The 26,296-nt window shown below is 35.7% G+C and overlaps 1 protein-coding gene across 1 annotated transcript in view; it reads right to left on the minus strand.

Moving 5' to 3' along the window:
- Positions 1-26,296, minus strand: part of SLC41A2 (solute carrier family 41 member 2) — a gene marked incomplete at its 3' end in the record, with an annotated part of 107,571 nt that overhangs the window by 58,614 nt on the left and 22,661 nt on the right. Inside the window, exons 3-5 of the mRNA XM_079714386.1 lie at positions 14,031-14,102; positions 10,408-10,552; positions 7,056-7,202 (exon numbers count right to left, since the gene is read on the minus strand). Of these exons, the coding sequence (XP_079570512.1) occupies positions 7,056-7,202; positions 10,408-10,552; positions 14,031-14,102 (364 nt within the window). The remainder of the gene's footprint in view (positions 1-7,055; positions 7,203-10,407; positions 10,553-14,030; positions 14,103-26,296) is intronic.

Here is a 26,296-nt window from a genome sequence, read left to right on the forward strand (position 1 = left end):
AGTTGCCTACCCATTCTTGAAACAGTTGCATCATCCCAAGACATTTTTGGTAATATCATTTTAGCTGATCGAGCTTTTATTATTGTCAGACATCTCAGCCAGGACATTCCTGCGTTTTTCTCAAGGACTCTAATACATATTTTGTATGGTAGGGAATTCATAACTTAAACACAGAATTGATCTCACAGTCTTTGTAGCCTACAGCCTTAGATTTAAGTTAAATGTTACTAAATTTTTCTGACATGTCACAAAATTCTTCAACTGTTATTCACACCCTTCTCTTGGACTGAATTTTATATTTTATCATTTTAACATATTTAAAGATCTCCTCACCTATGATTAAGATGTTTAAATTAAATAGAAACTCAATTTTTTTCAAATCAGGTAGGAACAATTACTATAAATATTAAAATAATACCCAAACAAATTTTACACTCATGGCTTTAGCTGGATTTGCCATCACATCTTCAAAATAATTATGCTAACAAAATTCATTTAAATATTTCCTTCCATTTAAAGGGACATGACTAGTGCTACATATACAGTCATTTTCTCCATAGCTTTTTAAAAGATGAAAAAACTTTTATTGGATGGATTTCCAGTTCTCCTTGCTAAACCATTAGATAGGGATAAATAACATTCCAATTAGGAAGCATTCTTACCTCCTAAAACAACTAAGGTTACCAAAAATCTCTTTATAGACTCAAACAGCAAACTAAAAGCATTAAACTCCGCTAAACACAACTGAAAAGAACTATTCTGCTAGATTGTCTTAGTATTTCATCTTCAGGTAAAGAGAGGAGCACCATGCCAGGCTTTTAATTTATTCTCAACATCACATCTCTGGAAGGACATCTTAAGTTGAAGAAAACATTCACCATCCTAACTCCAGAATCATTGCCCTGAATTGTCAAAGAGGGGGAAAATTTTCTCAGGAAAGAAATAAAAAATTATGAGTGGGCAGTTCCTCAAAAAGTTAGAGTTATCATATGATCTAGAAATTCCACTCCTAGGTATATACCAATAGAATTGAAAACATATGTTCACACAAAAACATGTATGACAATGTTCAAATGGCATTATTCATAATAGCCAAAAAGTGGGTGCAACCCAAATGTTCAACTAATGGTAAATGGATAAACAAAATGTGATATATCCATACAATGGAATATTATTCAGCCATATTATTAACCCATACAATGAAATATTATTCAGTACTGCATGGTATTCAGAACTGATTTATGCTAAAGCATGAACCTTGAAAACGTACTAATTGAAGGAAACCGGATATAAAAGGTCACATATTGTATAATTCCATTTTTTGAAATGTCTAAAATAGGCAAATCCATAAAGACAGAAACTAGATTAGTGGTTGCCAGTGCTGGGGGGAGGGTGGGATGGGGAGTGACTGCTAAAGTTTCTTTTTGGGGTGATGAAAATATTCTGGAATGAGATAATAGGTTTCACAATCTTTTAACTATGCCCAAACTACTGAATTGTGCACTTTTTAAAAGGTGAATTGTATGATGCAATTGAATTATATCTCAATTTTTAAAAATTCCAACAATGAAAAAAAAGGAGGGGGTACTATATTCTTTAAAAATGTCAACGTTATAAAAGATAAAGAACATACATATATTCATACAGACAGATGGACAGAATAAAAGATAAAGTAAATGGAGTAAAATGTTAACATTTGGTGAACATGGATACAGGGTATACAGGGTTTTTTTGTACTATTTTATTTTTGCAACTATTCTATAAGTTTAAAATTATCTCCAAATAAAATTTTTTAACATTAAAAAAAGTGGGAAAACCATGGTAAAATCAAAATATCTAAAATGATTTACTGCAAATGTATTCTATTTCAATTTCCTGCAAATCTAACATGCCCACTCCCACTAAATTAAATCATATGTTTAATTGTATAGGACCCTCTTACCTTTTCCCTGGCTAAATTCTAATCCAAGAGTTAGGTGGAAATTACAAATATACAAAAAGGGAAAGGTGCTAAAATATTCCTCTTTTTAGGATATATTGGTGTTTTATAGATAATTAAAGAATTACTTTTAGAAAACCACTAATGACACAATCAGTAAGAGAAACTGGTTGACTAAAAGCCAACCGTGAACTTCTGCATTAATATCAAAACCTAAAAGTGTCTGCCTTCTAAATCAAATACACTTAAATGACCCTAGTCAAAATAATATTTTGTATTAATTTCTGGGTATACCATCTTGTGTAATGTGGTAGGCTGAATAATGGTCCTCAAAGACATCCACATCCTAATCTCCAGAACCAGGGAATGTTACCTTATATGGCAAAAAGGGGCTTTGCAGATGTGATTAAGTCAAGGATTTTGAAATAGGGAGATTATCCTGGATTATTTTAGTAAACCCTAAAGTAATCACAGGTGTGTACTTATAGGCAGGAAGTAGACAGGAATTTGACTACAGAAGACTAAATAATGTGACCACAGAAGCAGAGATCAGTAATGTGGCTGCAAGCCAAGGAATGCTAGCGCTACCAGAAAATGAAACAAATTAAGGAACGATTCCCCCTGAAACCTCCAGAAGGAACAAGCCCCGCCGACACCTTCATTTTAGCCTTGAATAACAAACTCATTTTGGACTTTGACCTCCAGAACTGTACGAAAATTAATTACTGTTGTTTTAAGCCACAAGGTTGTGGTAATTTGTTACAGCAGCAATGGAAATGAATACAGGACTATAGATAAAACTGTAGAATTTTAAGCCTAATAAATGTCTGTGTACCTCGGTACTGATTCCATGATATAGGTAAACTACAGAAAGGTAAGGATTAACACAGCTAAAGTGGTTCAAATTGCTATGATTCAACTTAACTGCGAAACATAACTGCCATCTTTTTGATTCATGGCTTTCACATTTATCTAGATTGTTGGTGGCATTTTGTAACTGCTGTTACATAATTTCATTAATAGCATTCATTATTTTCACCCTAAATTCTTCTGAAATATGTGGCTGCTATGAGTGACATTTTTATATAATAGCTGTTTGTGTGCAAACAAGAAAGCAATGGGCATGGAAAGTTGTAAACACTTTTTAAAATGCCCTTTATAATAACCATTAGAATTTCCTCACTAGACTGACCTTCTAGGAATCACTCTAAACTGAGATCAGACGGTGCTACAGAACTCTGCAGAAGAGTGACATGCACAATAATTTTACATTCTACTTACATCACCACATCAAGGCAGTGATACTCTAGAATGTTTTGTAAATAACCAGATGGCATCCCTGTTAGTCTCCACAGGACCCAAGTAACAATCTGAGGTGGACTGTTATTGCTCTTAGAGCTTATTGCTTCTTAGGCCATCTTTTTAAAGTTAACCTTGAGGAATGAGAAATGAATCAACATTTTGCTTCTCAGATCTTGCCTAAAGAGAGAAAAGCTGATAATTTTTCAAATCAGTATATATCATGTACATACAAGAATTACATAGCCATGTAGTTATAAAAAATTGAAAAAGAGTCTTTAAAATCCTCTTAAAATTATGCATACAAGAAAAAGAAAAGGCAACAATCATTGTGTACAGGTATTTCAGTTACTGGCCCAACATTAGATCCTTTTAATAGTTTTTAAAAATTACTACATGTTTAAAGATTACCATATGGATGAATAAATGCCTTTATACTTTTTCTGCAAGTCATACCTAAGCGTATCATAATCTAGAGCTTAGATTACTCTCTAAACTGACTTTCTATTTCCTCTTCTATTTTCTTTTTTTTTAAGATTTTTTTTTGATATGGACCATTTTTTTCTTTAAAGTCTTTATTGAATTTGTTAGAATATTGCTTCTGCTTTGTGTTTTGGTTTTTTGGCTGTGAGTCATGTGGGATCTTAGCTCCCAACCAGGGATTGAACCTGTGTCCCCTGCATTGGAAGGTGAAGTCTTAACCACTGGACTACCAACGAAGTCCCTCCTCTTCTATTTTCATTTGAAATAGATTTTTTCTAGCCACGTGTTGCCATTTTTATTTTTTTATGGTGATACTAATGTCTAGATACTTTCTGCTAAGGCAGTATACACTATTTTCCTAATACTATGTCCTCATTGAAAGGATCGTTTTTTCATTACAATCTATTATGTTATTGGACAGGTACTGTGGCAAAGTCATTTAGAGGGATAACTCTCCTTCATTTTCCATACATATACCACTTCCTGAATAATTTCTATTCACATTAATTGGATGGCTTTCAAAAGGAATAAAACATTTGGTGAAGTGCTATTTATTTAACATCCACTATGTACATGGCACTATGGGATCAACAAAACAAATAAATAAAATAAAGACACAGTTTTGTCCTCAAGAGGCTTATACCATCATAAGGGAAGATACTACATTTACTGAAAAAGCTATAATGACTGGCTAAATATAAAGAATGACTTAAGAGAAGTGTCAATAAAGTGCTATAGGAATTCAGAGGAGAAAAAGATCACCTAAGATTAGGGAAATTTATGAATTTAGTTTTGAAAAATGAGGATTCTGACTGGCCTTCATGGAGGAGGGGAACGACATAAGAAAGAAAAGACAAAAATCACAGGTGGCGTACGAGAATCAGTAAATGGCTGAGTTTGGCTGGAGTACAAGAAAGGCAAGAGGTACAAGAAAGGGAGGGGCAGGCAGGAGCTTGAGACGGTAAGACTCCAGGAGGCCTGAACACCAAGTTAAAACTTCAACCCTGTTCACTAAGCAATAAAGACTTCCTCAGGGTGACTACAAAAATAAAGTCAGTAACAGTAAACAAAGCTTTGTTTCTTTTGTCCTTTTTTGGAGAACTGGAGAGGTGAGAAGGGGGAAATTCCATATTTACTTCAGATATCAGAAATCAGCACGTTTTATCAGGAGTGAAAGAAAGGTAGCACACTGAATGAATGTAGAGTGAGCCTCAGTACTTGTACCGAAGCTAACAGAATGCCAGGGGAGCTGTTCAAAGTCATTTCTGAATATCCAAAGCTCTAAGTAAGGAGTTAAGTGAGACTTTTCTCAATGTCCAATTCTTTGAGAGCCACATAATTCACGGCCTCTATTTATAACCAAAGCATATGGCTGCCATGAAATCCTCTTTTTATCTCTAAAGACAGCTAAGTATTTCCAGTATAGTTCAGGAATTGAACTCTGTCTCCAAGAGCTAGGCATCCCACTCAGCAGGATGAATGGGATCTTGGAATTTAAATATGCCCATTCCTAATCTCTGTGTTCAGAACACCTCCAATAAGAGGCTTCCAACTGCTGGTCCTATGAGGCCCCCTAGTGCTCAAAATGCAAACACTTTATTGTAGAAATCCAAAACACCTTTAAATGAACTGTGGAATCAATCAGTAGCCCATTAAAAAATATAATTTTAGAGAAACAAATGATACAGATGAAATGTAAAAGATCCTGTTTTAATTAGTTCATCTTGAATTACTTTCAGCCAACTTTCAGAAGACAAGTAAAGGCCTAGAAAAGGCTAAGCAATATTTAATAATAAAATTATTTTACAAAATTATGGTCTCATTACATTTCACTTTTTAAATTTCCTGATCTAGTTAAACTACTAATATATCATCTATAACACTCAAAATATTGAAAGATTTAGAGAATAACACATTATGTTAAGTCTTTTATAAGGAGTTTATCACTTGAATAATTTTTAAAAATAAATTCCACAGAAGTTGATTTATCTTATGGAATATCGTAATAGTCTGTATCATTGTAACAACTGTCATATTTATTATGGTAACATTCTTCGGTGGCTTCAACTGGTGGAGACACCCTGGTATTTGGCAGGCAGCTGATATCATGGTAATTTAAGTACCCAAGTCTGCAAATAATATACTTTTCTTTTTTATGGGAACAAGATCTTACATTTGGGCCATTGATCATTTACTGTCTTCTACCTTACTTCAACTAGACACATCTTATCTTCTATATGAGAATTTTCCTTTAACATACATATCAAGTCTTAATGAGTATTGTTTTTATGTCATTAAATAATTTATGGTAATTTTATATACTACATGAAACTTCTCTTGATATCTCCAAAAGTAGTAGAAAATGACTGCCTTTGACAGGTTAAAGCCCTCTCTTTAGTTCAAAAACATTTATCTGAGACTCTTACTTCTACAAACCAAATATACTTTAGATTTATTCTAAAGTATACCATAAATCTGTCTAGAATCCATGAATATATATGAGGATATGTGATTAAATGTTTGCTTCTGGCTTGGCTTATAAACTCTCTCTCTTTCTCTCTGTCTCTCTCACTGTTTTTTTTTTTTTTTTTTTGTATTACTGTGGGTTTCTATTTTCTTTTAATTTTTTAAAAATTTGGCATCAAAAAAAATGAAACTACAACCAACTTTTAGCACTAAACCTATGCTCACAAATCATATACATCTACATTGACAACAGCCACACAGTATAAATTTGCATTAAAACAATCCATTACATTCTATAAATACCATATTACTATTATCAGGAATCACATATATAAGATGACTCCAAATTCACACAGCATTCAGGCTCATTTTCATGGTGATTTTTGGTTGTTAGTATTAATTGCCACGTTGGTTTCTGAAAGGTGGAAAAATCACTAAATTTCAAACTCCACCTTAACTTATGTTTTGAGATAACAGTGCAACACATATATCAGAATCCTGTGGGTTGACCCATCAGTGGCTACACATTCAGAGGAAAGGGCAGAATTCACAGACTATGACAGATCTGTGTTCAACCTTCCTACCAACAGTGGGTAACACACATAACCTTTATGATCCTCAGTTTTCTCATCTGAAATTAGAAACGATAATCCTTATCTTTTGAGTTTTAAACTCTTTAAGAAGAGAAAAATATGCGAGAACCACAACACATAGTAGGTGTACAACAAGTAATAGTTATTGTTCTAATCAGCCTCAACTACAGTTCTAACACAGATGAAGGCCACCACGGAGTCATGACATTGCTGCAACAATATTTATTTAAAGAGACTCTGAATAATGCATTATAGTTAATTTCAAGTCAACTTACCAAGACAGGAGTACAAACCCTGACTTATCCAAGCTAATATGGCAAGAGTTATAAGGTCGCCAAAACTAGCAGCAATGGGTGTAGCAACATTATCGGGATTTATCCCAGTCTTCTTTGAACCAACGATAACCCCAACCATTATTATTCCTAGAAAAAAATAAAGCTCATTACTTTTTCTGCTATAATTTAAAGAAAATCAATCCCCCGAAATATTGAAATACATAGGCTAGACAAACAGTGTATCACTTCCGGTTAGACTGCTTAGATAAGCTGACTAAAGCAAACAAAACATTTTACTTGAATGCTTTGGCAAAATGTTTTTCAACAAATTCCAAGTGGGGATCACAAAAGATCTGAGAAGTTCAATGTTCCATTTAGAGACCTGAAGAGCTACTGTAAAATAACATTAAAGTTCCAAATTTAGTAACATGCATGTCTTAGATGTAATGTATTCATGTGTATCAAAGCCAAAGATTTTATTTTAACCCTCAAATAAAGTATGTCAAAGAAAGGTGAGTCATATTTAAGGACTTCCCTGGTGGCAGAGTGGTTAAGAATCCGCCTGCCAATGCAGGAGACACGGGTTCGAGCCCTGGTCCGGGAAGATCCCACATGCCACGGAGCAACGAAGCCCGTGTGCCACAACTACTGAGCCTGCGAGTGACAACTACTGAAGCTCGCACACCTAGAGCCCATGCTCCGCAGCAAGAGAAGCCACCACAATGAAAAGCCTGTGCACCGCAACGAAGACCCAACACAGCCAAAAATAAATAAATAATAAATACATTTAAAATAAATAAATAAATAAATAAAAAGGTGAGTCATATTTATACACATAGCAATTGGGAAGAAGGCCAACAAAACCAGATTTGTTTACATAGTGGTAGCCAGAAATGCTTGCTTCATTTTATTATTAAAAAGTGTTGAAGTATTAAGAAGAGGGAAGTAATTAAATTTAACACTGCAGGCCAGAATACAAGAAGCAGTCTTTGTAAAGGATATTCTTTAAACCCCAAGTTTCTGTCTATGAACCTATAACAACAGAAGATGAAAATGTGACTGTGTACTTATACTTTTAAATCCTTATATTCTTGAATATAGAAATGGGAGAAAAATGATAGCATAACAGCCATACCCAATTGTATAGATTTTCTCATGCCAACACATTTAAGAGGATGCAGGGCAGAGAAAATTTAAGATTAGTTCATTTATGTCTTAACCATAAATCAATATGGAAGCCTAAATATGGCTATAGACAAAAACCAGAATCTCACTGCATTTTTAGACTGAAAATGACTCTAAATGATTTTATTCTAACATACTCACTTTATAGATTATAAAATTGAGGCCCTAGGAGTAGGTTTAAATTCTTGCATAAGGTCCCATAGCTTGTAAGTAACAGTGTTTTTTCTACTACCCCGTAAAGCCAAATTATTGAAAGTAGAATTTTTGTTCAATGTCTCACGTCTTATATTCTGGAGGCTTTTTCAATCTATGGACTTACCTTTCCCATAATATCATTGTAAACAGAAAAAAACAATAGCAGGAAAAAAACTTAAACATTATACAATAATCAGTCAAGATGTGATCACATAAATTATTTTTTCAAAATCAGCACATTTAAAGATCAATGTGGAAAGTTCTCCTATGAAAGAATGCTGTCTATAACTTTTCAGCTGAAAACAAATATTTTGCCATCATGGACCAGTGGAAAGAGCTGGGAGGCAGGAAATGGGTTTTAATTATGATTTTTCTGTGAACAAGCTGATGAAATTGGACAAGTCACCTTACCTAAGTCAGTTTTCTCACTTACAAAAGGTCGTCAATAGTATCTGCTCTACATATATAAAGGTCAAGTTATCATAAAATTAGAACACACATTATTAAAAGTAAGAAGGCTAACAAATATATTTTAAAAATCTGAATTTTTATGGTTTTAAAAATCCCAGGCAATACAAATACTTGTTAGTCTGAAAAGTTTTAAACAATTTTTTCTAAATGAAACAATATTAGAGAGAAAACAGAAGCAAATGAGCCTAAAGAAACAGAGTGCTAATGCTTTAACACTTGTTTTTTTTTTTTACCAGAAATTAGTTTCCCAATAGCATAACTTCACTATGCTTTCACCAGTGTTAACACCATTCAATTCTAGTAATTCTATATAAAGACAAGAAACTACCCCTGGTACAATTTAAGTACTAAAATAAAATGCTTGAAAATATTTTGGTAGTCAGGTCTTAATTTTAAGAGTTTCTAAATTACCAGAACCTAGCCGAAAAAGTTAGCTTTGTTGTATGATCACCTGACAGTAGAGTGTTCGATTTTTAACCTTGCTGATGATCTAAAATGAGAAGACGGTAATAATAAAATAAAAATTACTAAGTCTTTATGATTACTGTTCCATAATAAGCTAGTTCTCTAGTGTAAAGTTGATATTAATAAATCAATATAAAGAATGATATCCCAACTAAAAACATTATAATGTAGTTAAACGTTAAAACCTTCTGGCTCGTTAACGTTCCATAGCCAACAATATGCTGTGTTAAGCATATGGTTATACTTGTATTGCCACAGAAACAGTAATTTTTTTGAAATCTGAAACTTAAAAAAATTTCAACAGAGGGACTGCTTTTTTTAAAAAAATTAATTAATTTATTTATTTTTGGCTGTGTTGGGTCTTTGTTGCTGCGCATGGGCTTCCTCTAGTTGCCATGAGCGGGGCTACTCTTCGTTGTGGTGCGTGGGCTTCTCACTGAGGTGGCTTCTCTTGTTGCAGAGCATGGGCTCTAGGCGCGCGGGCTTCAGTAGCTGTGGCGCGTGGGCTCTAGAGCGCAGGCTCAGTAGTTGTGGCACACGGGCTTAGTTGCTCCGCAACATGTGGGATCTTCCAGGACCAGGGCTCGAACCAGTGTCCCCCTCATTGGCAGGTGGATTCTTAACCACTGCGCCACCAGGGAAACCCAGAGGGACTGCTTTTAAAACTCAGAATTCCTGGAATACTTGGTACTCAGATGACAAGCTGGTAAATCCTCTGCACGATTTCCAGACAGGAGATTCTCAATTAATTTAAATTACAGAAACAAATGAATATCTAGACTATTTTCCTGATCTTGTCTGGGAGATGCACCAGGGGACCTAAAGCTGGGACACAACCTCAGAAAGCTTGCTCTATACTAAGGCTTATGTATAATATATATAAATATATCTGAAATAATCTATTTTAAAAGTTTGTAGATAACTTTTCTCTGTTTTTTATCATGAACAAGTACCATTTAAATAAAAATAGTTAACATGGAAAATAAATAATTAGAAAGTAAAATATTATAGAGTAGACATTTATAAATGTACTTACCCTGCAGAAGAGATGCAATGAAGGCAGTTGCTACACTGCTAGAGCACAAAAGTATGGAATGATCAAGATAGTATTTTCCCTCTGGAATCCAGCCCAATATAATGGCTGCCACAGCTGCTAGAAAGCCAACTACTGTTGCTTGAACCTTAAAAAAGTTTTAATAAAATCCAACAGAATTATTCATTTTGAAAATGCATTTTTTATTTTATGATGTAAATATGCATACAAGGAGTCAGAAGAAAGTATTATATATGGTAATTGAGCTGCCTTACCTTTTGAAGAAGCTACTGTATTTTATTTTACTATTCCCTAAGGTGATGGGTTCTTAAAGTGCCCTGATCTGGCAGCAGTAGGTATGGAATGGGATCTAGGAATCTATTTTTAACAAGCACCCTAAGTGACTTTGATGGTGTAGCCCACAGATCACCTAAAAAATACCAACCTGAAGACTGAAAAGTACCCAATCCACATAACTGAAGTCTGACTCTAGACACAGTATTGGCAAAAGATTGGATTCTACAATCAAATGATAAGAGTTTGATTCCTAGCTATACCACTTAACCTTGTGGTAAGCTATTTAAATTTATTCATCCAACAAGCATTAATTTAGGATCTACTATGTACAAGGTGCTATGCTTAGTGTTGGGCTACAATGGTGGTCAAAATAGATTTATTTCCCGCCCTCACAGAGCTCTTGGTCAATGGGAGGGACAGACATTAAAAAAATAACCTCACAAATAGTCACCATTGTGATTAGTGCTATAAAAACCTTAGCTCCAGGGCTTCCCTGGTGGCGCAGTGGTTGAGAGTCCGCCTGCCGATGCAGGGGACACGGGTTCGTGCCCCGGTCTGGGAAGATCCCACATGCCGTGGAGCGGCTAGGCCCGTGAGCCATGGCCGCTGAGCCTGCGCTTCTGGAGCCTGTGCTCCGCAACGGGAGAGGCCACAACAGTGAGAGGCCCGCGTACCGAAAAAAAAAAAAAAAAACCTTAGCTCCTAATCTGAAAAATGATAATGATAATATCGAACATGAAAGGGTTATTTTGATATTTAAATGAATTACATAAATATATAAAGTACTTCCCACAGTGGTGGCACAAAGCAACCCTCAGGAGAAAAGAAAAAAATGCAATTACTCTTAGAATCCTATTAGTCGAATGCTAGAACTAAAAGAAACCCTGAAGGAATCTCCAGTTCACTGATTCTTAACTGTGTTTGTGTCATAGACTCCTTCGACAATTTGGTAAAAATTTTATAGATTCTTCCCTCCACGAAAACACAGATGCATTCAATATTTTGAGTAGAACTTCTGGGTGCTTAGACTCTCTGAAGCCAATCCATGTACTGGAATCCAGGGCTCCAGGTGAAAAACCCAAGTAGTCTGATCTTGTCATAGAGTAAATTAATGGAAAAGCCTGGGCCAGCAAGTCCAGATATCCTAGATTCCAGCCCCACATCTTTCATTACAGCAGATTCAGAGCTGAGAGTCAAGCTATAAGCACCATTATGGTTGTACCAGTTGCTAAGATACTTCAGCATTCTCTTACTCGTGAGTAAATAATATGGTATGTAAAAGAAATAAAATTAATTAATAATTTAAATTCTAGCACCGTGATTCCAAGGTTTTTCTTAGAAATAAAATATAGTGCTTTTACTTCTTGGAAATGAAATACAGAGCTAGAGAGCCTATGTAAGACTTACAGCATATGCGCACGCACACACACACACACACACACCCCTGAGATAAATAAGTCCTATTCTGTAAACCTGCAAAGGAAATGCCCCGTTGTACCCAAGAGAAGAGCAGAGTCTGGGTTAAGGAGTAGCTGGGGAGGTTAACAGGAGCCATAAATACATGGGAGCGCAGGGCACATTCCTCCTGGTGAGGTAATGATTCTTCAGTGGGATTGGGAGCTTTGCTTTATTTGACAATTTATGGACAGGTTGAGGCGGCCACTGTGTACAACTGTGGAGAAATCTGTGACAGATCATCTGCTTAGTGTCCCACTTAATAGTCAGAAGAACACACCCCAGCTAATGCCAGCATGAGCCTCCTCTGTCCTTTCCATCGCTCCCCACCTCTACCCTCCATAACTAGCCTCTAGTCGAAGGAACACTGCTAACCCATCCCACGCCCCTCTCCACGCCATCTACTCCCTCACGAGCTTTAGCGGATAAAGCTTCAGAGATAGCACAACCGCCACCCCCCACCTGACCTTGTTTTCTTCTCCCCTCTGCTTCTGTCCACAGGTAACTGGGCTCCAACCAGTTGCCGCCTCACTGGCTGGCACCGACTATGTCCTGATGGGCCTGTGTGGGGTTCCCTGTTTCTCATGCATCCTTGGTGGAGTGAGACAAAGACACAGACTTCAGGCTGTGACAACTAGGATCAGTGAATCCCCGGCCATCACTGGCTCCCATCCTGACCAACAGTTGTGGGGAGAGAGGATGACAAGGGAAGGGTAGAGACTAAGAGTGAAAGGAAAAATTAAAAGCAGAGATGGAAAATTATTAGAATAATTTGATGAATAATTTATAGTACAATTCATATAACTTAGTAAGAGTTTAGGGTATTTAAAGAAAAAAATGGAATATATTTTCAAATTTTAATATATATATTAATTTATAGTTGTCTACTGGTTGTTAGATATTTTGGTTATTACTCCGGCATAGATTCCTACAGTTTTGAGCTGAAAAGGATCATGCACGTCTCTAGTGCAATACTGTGGAAAAGAAGAGGAAAATTAAGCACAGAAAGGTTAAGTTAACAAAGGTTATATAGCTAGTTAATGTTAGAGCTGAGATTAGATACCAGATTTTCTTATTTCTAACCCTGTGATCTTAGAAGCAGTTGCACAGATATTTTTTTAAAGCCTATATTCCAAAACTTCCTTTATTTCTTTGTCTTTGAACATTACATGAAATAAATTGTTTGCCACATGTTCTCAACACTATGTCCTAGTTGAACTAACATTAAAATTAGTGAGCATTTCCTAAGCTTGCACGTGCTAAAGAGGTGCTAGGGGGCTGCAGTCTTGTGTCTTGGGGATAGGGGAGGGTGGTGGGAGAGACAGAGATAGTCCCCTGAGATTAGAAAGAACTGTAGGTAATCTATATATCATTCATGTATATGTAATTGACAATTTAATGTGCTCATTTTTATTAACACTGATAACATTAACAAATTAAGGAAAATTCAGCTTAAACAAACATCTTACCATAATATATTTAAAAAGTTGAGTTTAATTAAATAGAGGATTTACTTTTAGAAAAATCAAAGTAGAAAAACAGCACCTAAGCCATGAAGTGCTAAATATTTATTTGTACAGATATTAACTCAAATTCTGGCTCTATTATATAATTATGGTAGAAGAGATTTCATATATTTATTCTATATTTTGCACATTATACATTTTTCATATTTAGAAGAATCTGATCAGTTTCTAGAAAAAGAAAACTTTCAGAAGCCATGGGTATCCATTTATTCTATCACTTGTTCATAGTACCCAATTATTATTTTAGGTCCCCTGAAACAATTAAATGGTAGACTTAAGAGCACTAAAATTTATTCCATTCTTACAGGTAAAACTCAAGATCTGTAAACAAATATATGCATCACTTACCTGTTTTAAAGCCAAGTTGCCAATTATTAAGTTCCACTTTTCAATGGGTGAATCCATCTTCCCAATATTTACCTGTTAAGATGGATAGTTTCATGTATCACTGAATAATCCACATGCTCTGTACTCTGTTTAAACAGCGTATGAAGTCTTAAAGCCAAAAATAATCCTTTAGTATACTCGATGAGCTCACATTGCATGTTAAATATAATTTTAAATTCACTACAAGTCTTGCACCTCACACTCAGCTTGCCTGGGAGGTTTAGAAAAAAATTTTTTTTTAACTTAATTACTAGCTCATAAGAACTAGTGGGCCAGTTAGTACTATCTATCTGCCCTCTGATGTTATTTTACAACTAACATCAAGTGTCATACTAACATGTCAAATTTTGTCTACTGAGGCCTAACATAAATAATTACATAATTTTTAGCTGCTAGCGTTTAATTCCACATCATGAAACTTATGTAATTTCAAGAATTATTGACCAAAAAACCCAGATATAAATAAATCATTCATATTACATAATTTATATTTGAGTCATAACTAAAATTGTTATCAATAAAAAATTCATTCAGTTCACATATGAATTTTTTTTTTTTTCCCTGCGGAATGCGGGCCTCTCACTGCTGTGGCCTCTCCCATTGCGGAGCGCAGGCTCCGGACGCGCAGGCCCAGCGGCCATGGCTCACGGGCCCAGCCGCTCCGCGGCATGTGGGATCCTCCCGGACCGGGGCACGGACCCGTGTCCCCTGCATCGGCAGGCGGACTCTCAACCACTGCGCCACCAGGGAAGCCCTCACATATGAATTTTGATAATGTACTTCACTATTAAAATGTATACATCTGTTGGCTAAATCAAAGAATAGCCTCCAAAAAATAATATTATTATTCACATATTCAATTGCTCTGTAAGCTAAATCATACTTCTCAACCACTTAGGATTCAAAAACTGTATATCCAAAACAGATAAGTTTTTCTAATGCAGTCATTTGGAAAGCAAAGCAATCATCATTAAAAATATACTAAGCCAGGTTTCAATTATTCATTATATGGTTGTTCACTGAAGACAGAGGAATGGGTAAAGTGGGAGATATATAAGGGTAATTATTTATGGGTAGTTAACCATGGACAAACTAGAGTTTAGTTCACTGGCTTCAAACCAACAGGTTAAGTGCTACATCAACACTTCCTGTATCAATGTGGAAAACAGATTCTATTCTCTAACTTCACTCTCGACTGTAGTCTCAAAGTATCAAGCAAATGCACATATTAAGGTTTCTCAGTGTTTCTGAATAATTATTCCTGCTGTCTTTACTTGTATTATTTCCTTCCTAAGCCTGAAAGTCTAAATTATTGAAAAAATTTGCGTTTGCAGCTCTAGCAACCTGAGTCTCTGCTCTAGTGAACAAGGTACAAGCAACGTTTAAAGAGTGAACCTATCTCGGGTTTAGTGTTCAAGAAATAGGTATGAGAGAAATTAGTTATTTTTTTATAACTTTTAGAAAGATGTCTGTAGGTATAGGAAGCAATCTAAAATGATTCTGTGAAAAAGCACAAGATGTCAAGACTCCACGACTGCTTGATGATCAATGGAGACACACATTCATCATGGTCTAGGAAAAGATTAAGAAAGGTGAAGGTGACAGAATGAATGAGCACCATGAATTAGGTAAGCAACTGTGCCAGATTCACTTGGTATCATCACTACCAGTGATGGCTGCAGTGACATGCCTCAAAATCCCCTTCTCTAGAGCTTCAGCTTACAGTCTGCCAGTGAGAAGAACTTGCCTAAGATTTGAAAGGCAGAAGTGCAGGAGAGGCCATTATTTTTGGAAGGTCTCATTGGTCAGATACAGTAGCATCCAGACCTCTTCACTACAATGCACCCATGGCTTTCTTCCCCTACTCCAGTGTTTCAGGTTGTTTCTCTGATCCTCCTACTTCAACTTCTCCCACATTTGTGTAAGCCCAGATTTGTGTATTAAACTCCTTATTGCCACAATACATAACATGGCTCTGTTTCCCTGACCAAACCCAACTGACAGAGCAACTTCACACTATTCAGTTAATTGTATTATAAATGATGATGATCACAATCTCTAAGTCCCTTCCAGTCTAGAAGTCTCTGAACCTGTAATCCTTTTAGTGTAAGATAAATAATAAACAGCAAGTTGATGTATGATGTGAAATAAAATATATTTCATATTTATGAAATATAATTTATGATGTAAAATTTAAAAAGTAGAATATATTCACAAACAATAACTTTATTTTACAAAGAAAAGACTTTTAGAAGAATTTAAAAAAGAAAATAAAACTAGAGAAGTGTTGACCCATTTCCATAGTTAGGAAGAACAGTTACAGTATGGGCATTAGGGTGGGGTATGGCAAGACACAGAAAATTGACCCTAGTTGCCTCCAACTTGTAAAAACTGTACCAAGACGCAGGCTAACCCACCCTATTGTCCAGCGCCTAGGATTAATGTGAACTATCTATATTTTTTCAGAGTAGAGAGGGAGAAGCATGAATGTTCTATCTAAAGGCCTTTGCTGGATCTATTATTAGATTAGTTGACCTGATGGTGCTCAGCTAGAGAAACTAAGAACTTGGAAGGTGATAAAGCACATTAGAGCAAGATCTGATAAAGACTTTTGTGTAATCCAGATTTATTTAAATTACATCTATCTTAAAGTACCAGAAAAACAGGCCACTATTTCTGCAGATATACTAACTAGTCTTTTAGGAAAGAGTAGAGGTGAGATAGCCAACAGCCTGAAGATGTGCTCTGTTGGGCCAACACAGTGGTTTTAACTTTCTGAATCGGAATGCCTTTAGGTGGAGTCTGCAGTCTCTACTTTTTATAATCCCTACACCCTTCCCCTCCATAAATGTGTATGTTATTTGTCTGACCCTCAAGTATATGAGTTATGGGTAGGACCCAAGATTTATTGGGGCTAAAGGTAAAAGTGGGTTGAGATGACCTTGAAATATAAATACAAATATAGTTATTATCATTGTTATATATACACAAATATAGTTATACATATACAAATATAGTTACTATAATTGATACTAGAAAAGGTACATTTAATTTGTAAATACTTGAAACAAGGGTACTGAAAGTCTCCATTGGAGTATTAGTCTTTATTTTTAAATTAAAAAAAATTTTAAAACATCTTTATTGGAGTATAATTGCTTTACAATGGTGTGTTAGTTTCTGCTTTGTAACAAAGTGAATCAGCTGTACGTATACATGTATCCCCATATCCCCTCCCTCTTGTGCCTCCCTCCCACCCTCCCTATCCCACCCCTCTAGGTGGTCACAAAGCACCAAGCTGATCTCCCTGGGCTGTGCAGCTACTTCCCACTAGCTATCTATTTTACATTTGGTAGTGTATGTATGTCAATGCTATTCTCTCGCTTCATCCCAGCTTACCCTTCCCCCTCCCCATGTCCTCAAGTCCATTCTCTACGTCTGAGCTCAAAATATAGGTATATTAAAAAAAAAACTATTGTTATTTCTGGGTGATGAGTCTATGGATGATTTTTATTTACTTAGAGAATTTTTCAAATTTTCATCACTAAAAAAATAATACTGGTATAATGAGAAATTTTATTTAAAAACATTAATTGGTGAATTAAAATACTGGCAACTAGAAAAGAAATAATCTCAGCTTTTTGTCTAAATGTAGGTCCTACAACATAAATAACATTAAAATTCAAAGAGTATTAAGATGAAAATCATGATATAAACTAAGACCACTTTAAAAATATAAGGAGCTGGAGGGTAGCTAAAAAATGGCCTATATCCAGTAAGACATGAAACATTTGGAAGAGAATAATAGGAAGAATAAAAAAGTGGAAGGAGTAGAAGGAAAACAAAGAAATGGGAAGAAAGTGAGGAAAGGCTTTTAGGAAAAAAATCTTTCCCTTTAGAGAAGTGAGCATAAAATGCATATAATCCTTGAGTGTTAGCCACTGATTACTGGTACGTTTTCCCCAGAGGCTGTAAAATCTGCTCTTCTGAAGTTTTAAAACAGGTTGATTCTCATCTATCTAGAAGGACACACTGGCAGTCTTGCACAAGGTATGAAGATTTGACTAAATGACCTCTCTCATGAAGACCACAAATCAAATTTAGAAATATGCAAACAGTCCTGTAAAATATTAGTGTTAGTGAAAAGGGTACTTCTTGGGTAGTTATGATGTTAAACTTTATTACATAAAATAAATAAGCATAAAGTCCTTTAAAAATATCAGTTAAAATGATAGAAGAAAATACCATAAACGTGGAATCCAGAAGTAGTAAGGAACTACTCAGCTTAAAAAGCCTAAAATCTCTAAATACTATTCCCCACTAAAACCAGGCTCCTTAGAGAAATGGCTGGTTCCAGGGCTGGGACAGGGAAAGTATAAGATGAGCCTGGAATATCTTGTGCCAGAAAGTAACAAAGTGCTCAAAACATAACAAGGGCATGTCAAAACAACACAGGAACCAGTTTGAAAGGGCTTCCCCCTAGCCAAATCTGAGACAATCTGGGCATCAAAATGAATAATAGCAGTAATGGATTATGACCCATTGAATAAAATAAGAGTCTATTGAGTCCATACTGAGAGTGGGTGGGTGGGTGGATAGATAGATAGATAGGTAGGTAGATAGATAGGGGTAAGGGAGAGGAGGGAGAGAGAGAGGGAGGGAGGAAGAGAGGGAGGGAGGAAGAGAGGGAGAGAGGGAGATAAGAAAGACAGGGAGATCTTTTCCTTAGTAGAATGCTAAGTATAAATGTAGAAGGAATAACAGTTAGAAAATGACAATTCAGCAGCCTTCAATGTAAAAATGGATTCAGACAAAAATCATTAACATATGCTAAGATAATTGGCTAAAGTTTGTTAAGTAACAGGATATGTCTGCAGTCTCAAAGTACCTTCCTACAGGTTATTTAGTAATATATCAAGAGGTAAAATGTAACTTTATAATGAAGAAATCTGGCAAACACTGTTATTCAAATAATCAATGAGAAAAATTATGATACTATTTATATGAAATCCTAAACTAGTGAATGAAAGGGCAGTGATTACCTGAGACCAGAGGGATTACCTGGCAGTGGGATTAACAGCAAAGGAGGATAAGGGAACTTTTTGGGGTGAGGGAAATAGTCTATATCTTGTTTGTGGTGATAGTTACACATTTAATATATTTGTCAAAACTCATCAAACTGTATGCTTAATATGGGCATATATTATTACATGTAAATTATACTTCAATAAAGTTTAATTTTAAAAAGATAATTTCATTCAGCAGTAATTGCTTTTATGCTTTTAAAAAATAACATTTATATTCCCACTATCTGGTTTTGTCAAATACTAAAATTTTACCAAATTTAGTATACCAATATATCACATATATGTTTAACATCATTATATTGTCAGATATCCAAGGCTTTATTTATATTTATTCAATTTTTTCCCCTCAGTTTTTCATATTGAATAATTTCTATTGATCTATCAAGTTCATGAACTCTTTCTTCTGCTATCACCAATCTGATACATTCACTCATTAAGACACGTTTGTTTAATTCTTTGAACATTTTTTCCCTTTAGTTCTTTGAACATATTTCTACTAGTTGTTTTGGAAGATTTTGTTAAATGCAACATCCAGGCCCACTTTGAGTCACTTTCCATTGACTGAATATGAATCACACTTTTGTGTTTCTTTCCACATCTAGTGATTTCAGTAGAAAACTAGACAGTGTAATAATGTTATAATAACTCTGGATAATGCTATGTTCTTCTGAGGATAACTGGATTTTCCTTCTAATAGTCAGTTAATTTGCCTAGACTCAAACTGCAAAACTGTTGTCTCTTCCACAATGTGGAGCAGCTCATATCTCTGCTTGGTTCCTTCAGCTACCAACTTTTAGTCCAGCCTTTTGGGGATCTCCCCTGCACCTGTGTAGTTTAATGGTCAGCCAAAGATTTGGAGAGAATTAATACTCAGATTTTGGGGCTCATCGTCTCTGCAGTTCTCTGCTGCTGGGATTTCCCCATAAATTTCCACCTGCTCTGTCACCTCCAAGCTCTGTTTACTGATAATTCAAGCCAACAAAACTTCAATTTTCGGCCACTATAGCTGTGCATAGTAACAGAAGGCACTTAGTCAAAAATGCAAAAACTCATAAATTTTAGCCAGTGTGTTTGTCTTTCAAGTATGGGACCCTCTCACATCTCTGCCTATTCTTCTTCTTCTTTTTTCATTTGCCAGACTCCCTGACCTTTGCCACCTCAAGCTGGTAAGACTGTGGGTTTTCTACCACATGAGACCCAAGGATTGGGGAATTCCATCAAGCAAAAAAAGCCACAAACTTTGCAACTCTTACCCACTGCAGTTATGGTCTTTTAAGGGTAAACTCTAGTTTCTACCTGCTTTTGATCACTTTCCATTGCCTGCAAATAATTTATTATCCAGATTTTGTAAATGTTGTTCTCTGGGAAGTTTCACTCAACCACTTTATTCTGCCATTAACTGGATTGGGAACGCTATTAGAATTTTACACGCTTGAAATATTTGATAATAAAACAATATACTAAAACATGCACGCACGCACACACACACACACACACACACACCCTAATATCTTTCTGAATGTACAGGGGTGATGCATCTGTTCACAGTCTTGATTGTGGTGATGGTTTCACAGGTACATACTGTGTACTGAAACTCATCAAATTAAGACTGAATTTGTGTGGTTTCTTGTATGTCAATTATACCTCAATAAAGCTTCAAAGAAGGGAGAGACCTAAACATCTAGTTGATTGAAACAGTTCTAGATTAAACTTAAGCAGTTCCACTCCACAAAGCTATGACTATGGGTTGGTATTCATAACTTAAGAAACATACCTCAAAATTAAGAACAATAGAAATATGCAATCTCATTTGTATTTAATAATCAGGATATGACAAGAACACATATAATTTAGAATTATGCCAAATTTAAGAAATAATACTGAGACTGTGATGGTACATAAATTATGCCATAGTTATTATGGCTCTATTTTTTTCTTTATTTTAGAAGTTTCACAGTGTGAATGGGAAGTCTAATGTAAAATTATTAGGGAAAGAGGTTTTTTCCAACTTCGCATGCCTCCACTGGAATGTGAGCTCAATGAAGGCAGGAACATTTTCTGGTTTGTTTATTGCAGAGTCCCTAGCACACAGAGTAGTGCTTGGCATATAGAAAGGGCTCAAAAATATTTTTTCAATTAATGAATTAAAAAGGTAGAATGTTTCAAAGTAATTTCAGAGAATAAAGGTTTGAGGCAACAAAAATCACTTTTGCCTAGAGTGGAAAAGTGCTAGGCAATTTACTCCTGGAAAATAGTTTTAAAGACTTTAAAAAAAAATCCTGTCATTAGGACAGTGAGTATCATTCCTGACTCTTTTAGATCTAGCATTCAGAAGCAGAAAATTTTAGACCTCAGATAACAGAACTTAAACCCAGCAATTTATAGAATCACTGTACTTGGTTTATTTTTCAATTATATACTACTGTTATATATCTGTAAGAATATCGACTATAACATAGTAGATAACATACTACTATAACATATATCTACTGTTGAAAAGATAAAAATCTAGGAAAAATTATTCAAGTTAATCATTATACCTTTAGAAATAAATTCTGACTGAAGTAAAAGAGGGAGAGATAAAGTTGATTTGGATTCATCATTATTAAATCTCCCTTGTTAAAACAGGAAACATACTTTATTGGAATATCTTTTTTATCTGTGAACATCTAATCTTTAGCTTCATAGAAAAACAAATTTGAAATACAACTGACCAACAGATTGGGTAAGTAGGCTGTATCTGATATCTTATGTCTTAAGTTCTCTATCTAGGCCTTCCTTAAAATCCTATAAGCTTGTTTAACCTGATTCTACTGCAGACAGTCATAAAAATGAGAAAAGACTTTAATGGAGCAAAAAGATTAAAGTAATCATAGACTGGCCTTCTATAGCTATAATGATTTTTACTCCTACTTTCACAAATGAAAAAAAATTTGTAAAATTTTTAAAAGAATTATATTTTGACCATAGATGAAAGAGCTGACGTTCAAATTGTGCTTGTTTTAAGTTTTTAAAAAAATTATACTCATCCATCTTTCTCCCTGGCACAAGGGAGTACAGTTAGAAATCTGCTACAGCATCCCAATTAGAGACAATAGGCAACTAAATTAAGGTGGTGGCAGGTGGGGCATAAGGGAAAGGGACGAGGATTTCACAGGTGGAACTGACAGTCTAGAGAGTAACTAGATAGAGAGAGGGGAGGTGATTGGTAACATTAATAAACTGACAAAAATGATAGAAAGCACAGTTAGAGTGAGAGAAGATAATGAGTTTAATTTTGAAGGTAGTGAGTGGTGCAATCAGCTCCGGAAGACAGGAAAGAGACCGGAGATACAAATCTGAGAGTCAGCAATGTGCCAGGAGTGGTGGGCTACACGAAATTACTGATGGAGAACATGTAAGACAAAGGTACTGAAACTTCAAGAAAACCTCAAATCAAGAGGATGAGCAAAGAAAAAAGTAAACTAAGAAGAAACCATGAAAGAGGTGAGTGAGGAGAGTGTGGGGTCTCAAAGTCAAGGGTAATAAAAATTTCAAGTAGAGAACAGCCAGAGAAGGTGAGGCTTTGGGGTTTTTGTTGTTGAGAAGTCATTAACCCAGAATTGCTTTAATAGCAAATAGAGCATCAGAGCTGGAATACAGCTGACAATGATTCTCCAGCACTCTATCAGAATGGTAGTACTCTGCCTAGGAAACTTGAGATCAAATTCTCTAAGCAATTAAAACACCACAAACTAGATGAATATACCATGTCATTTTCGCTTGATGCCACAAGTTACTAGCTTTCCATCTTCTAATTTGGTTACTTTTACCCCCCTCAGATCCAGAGAAAATTTCAAGTGACAACTCCTGGTCTTTAATTTCAGCTAGTCAATAAGCCAATTCTGACAACTCTCTTTGAAAATGAGTTCTGGACTTCAACTATGTCTCGCTACATCCCCTGTTACGACCCCACTCTGATCCAAGCCAACCTCATCTCTGGCCTGCAGTATTATTCCAACAGACTCTCAACTTGCCTCCCTGCTTTGGTCTTTGGCCTCTTACAGCTCTGTCTCAACACAACAGTCAAAATAATCTGTTAAAAATATCTATCAAATCACATCACTCAACTGTTCAAAACCTTCCAAAGGCTTCCCATTTCACACAATAACCCACGTCCTCACAATGACCCACAGGGGATCTCACACCCTGTGATGTTCCCCCTCTCTCACTTGGTCCCAGCGCTATCGGCCTCCATGCTGTTCATGTAACACAGTGGTTCTCAAACTTTGATGTGTGTCAGAATCGTCTGGAAAGATGGTTAAAATACAGATGTTGAGCCACACCCCAGAGTTTCTGATTCAGTAGCCTTGGAGTGGGGCTGGGACCTTGCATTTCTAACAAGTTGCTGATGCCGCTGTTCAGAAGGACACATATTGAGAACCACTAATATAACAAATCAACAACAGTCCTGTCTCTGGCCCTGGCAATAAAAGGGACATTCTTATCTCAAATAGCCTCAAAAAATAAAAGTAAACAAATTAGGAGATGGAAAAGTAGTAACTCGTGGCATCAAGCCATGATAACATGGTATATTTATCTAGTTTATGGTGTTTTAATTGTTTAGAGAACTGAGTAATTCCTTTAGTTTACGGCTCAGATATCTTATAATCAGTGACCCAATTCTTGACCTATGGAAAATAGCGACTCCATCCCATCTCCCCAAAGAAATGTCCAGCTAGATGACCCTGCAGTGAACACCATGAGCCGAGTTTCTAATCAGCTTTGGAGTTCTCCTGTCTTAAATATGAACAGACAAATAAATATAATCAGACATTTGATAAAAATATCTAATATAAAATATAGGCACCACAACAAATCAAGTTCAAATAAAAAGATTAAGATTAAATTCAGCTTTAATGGTAATACGTAATCAAATTAAACAATTTAATTTGCAGCATATTCTTTTTTAACCAGATTCCCTACGGCATGGCTTATTTCAAAATGGATTGGCATGTTTAATCTGTTATTTGAATCTAAACAAATGCTGGGTAATGCTGAAGAATGTTGCTTTTAGAAATATTTTCTTTGAGGTAAGTTAGCCAAAATTTCAGTTTTCCTGGCAAAGTTATCAAGTTGCTTAAATGTTGGTATGCCTAACTATATGTATCAGAACAAAGTTCATTTTCTAACAAAATGTAACTAAAGCCACCTTTTAACTCTCATTCTAATAACTTTCTTCTCCCTTAAATGTTGCCACTCTTGTTTTTCAAGACCTCTTCTTTATTCTCCTCTCCTGTCAAAAAGCCTCTTGGATTGAGTTCTATCTAGGTAACCCATCAGCTCTTAAAACATAATGCAAGGGTAGATCACTGGGAAAAGATGGCAGATGGAACACATGCATGTAATTTCACTAACTTTGAAAACCTTAGTAAAACTACATAAAAGTTTTTGTTTTGTTTTTGAAGACAAAAGCTAGAGGTATACTAGACACACATTCCAGTTGGATGCCAAATGGCCAAGTGTTAAAATCAATATTTAGCTGACACCAAATGTCACCATTATATGATGAACTTCTAGGAGATTAGAACACATGTGAAATTTAATCAAATTTTAAAAATCTTATTACCACCTTATTAGTAAATTTTTGAGAAATAAGTTCTTAGCACTGAGGGCTGCTAGATTGATCCTGTGGTCACTATACTTCATATTTGTAATACTATATAGATGCCCACTTTCAAATGAAGTCATTAAACAATCAAGAATGTTTTTGGCTACTTTTGCCAGTCTAGATACTGCTGAGAATGATGGTGTTATCAAATTATTAGGCTTTCTTTCCTAAATATTATATTAGGAAATAAATATAATTGATAAAGGACTTATATCCTCTTTAATTCCCAGGTTTGACATTTTGGTTAATAGTCATGATGCAATTTCATTGAAATAATTGCATAAACTGAAATTTTGTATATTGCTTGATGATGATGCTTTCTAAATATTTTCAGATGAGTCAAAGGGTGTTGTCCTAACACATTTTAAAATTTTAACGTTTTTACACGTACTTACTGCTTCCCATGATCACTTGAGAAAAATTTGCATTTAAACCTTGGATCTAAAAGTGTAACAATGGAGCCATGTGACTGGCTTCCAAGACACCAGAAAGTAGTAAATTTCCATTTATATCTCAGCTTTTATTGCATTCACGCCAATTTCAGTATCTTCTCAAGAGTAGAATGATAGGACAGATATCATGTAAGAGATACTTGTATACTTCAAGGTACAGCCATTTGGTTACTTAAGAAGGTTCCAATAAAAGAACTGCTTTCTCTGTAGGCAACCACTGGTTATTAGTAAGTCCTGTGACTGCTACCTTCAGAGTATAATATTACAGCTATTTCGCTCAAGCAACCCTTCTTAATATATAACTTTTCCATCCTGTTTTAATATCTTGCAGAAGTACATCACAAGGAAGCTTCTAAATCTCTTCTATGTCATATAATTTTCCTTAGGCTAAGAGAAGTTTTCACTCCTGGAATCTAGAATCGGTAGTTCTCTAATTCTGTAAGAAGGACTTCAGCTCTGAGACCCATGGCTTAGAAGGCCCCACTTTGGCCCTCCTTTAGCTATGCCCCATTCCTTAGGATGAAGAGTGCATAGGGCCCAAGCAGTGTGCCCACTCGAAGCCTGTGTCTCATCCTCTTCTAGGCCACACTCCAGATACCTGGGATCATAAAGCTCCCTGACTAAATGGCCTAGAGCCCAATGGCCTCTTCCTGAAGCCAATCTTCCTGAAGGCAGACCATGCCACCACTGGTGCACGCCCAAGCCAAGGAGCGCTCAAGGGCTGACTGTTTGTTGGGGGTATGGATGAATGTGAGGTGTGAGGTATGTGTGAGGTCTTTCAAAGTACAGGACATAGGGCCAAGGGTGGAGAAGGAAGGGGCCATGTGTCAGACCAGGGGCTGGCTCTCTCCATATCACTATGTTCCAAAATAGAACCCAAGAAGTCCAAGAATTCTAAATTTGATCTTGGACTTCCAGATCATCAAAGGATATACTGTATTTGCCAAGGCAGAAAGATAGAGATTTTTTAAAAAAAAAAAATTTATTTATTTTGGGCTGCATTGGGTCTCTGTTGCTGCGTGCAGGCTTTCTCCCTAGTTG

Source organism: Hyperoodon ampullatus, assembly GCF_949752795.1.
Source record: "Hyperoodon ampullatus genome assembly, chromosome: 11".
Lineage (NCBI taxonomy): Eukaryota > Metazoa > Chordata > Mammalia > Artiodactyla > Ziphiidae > Hyperoodon > Hyperoodon ampullatus.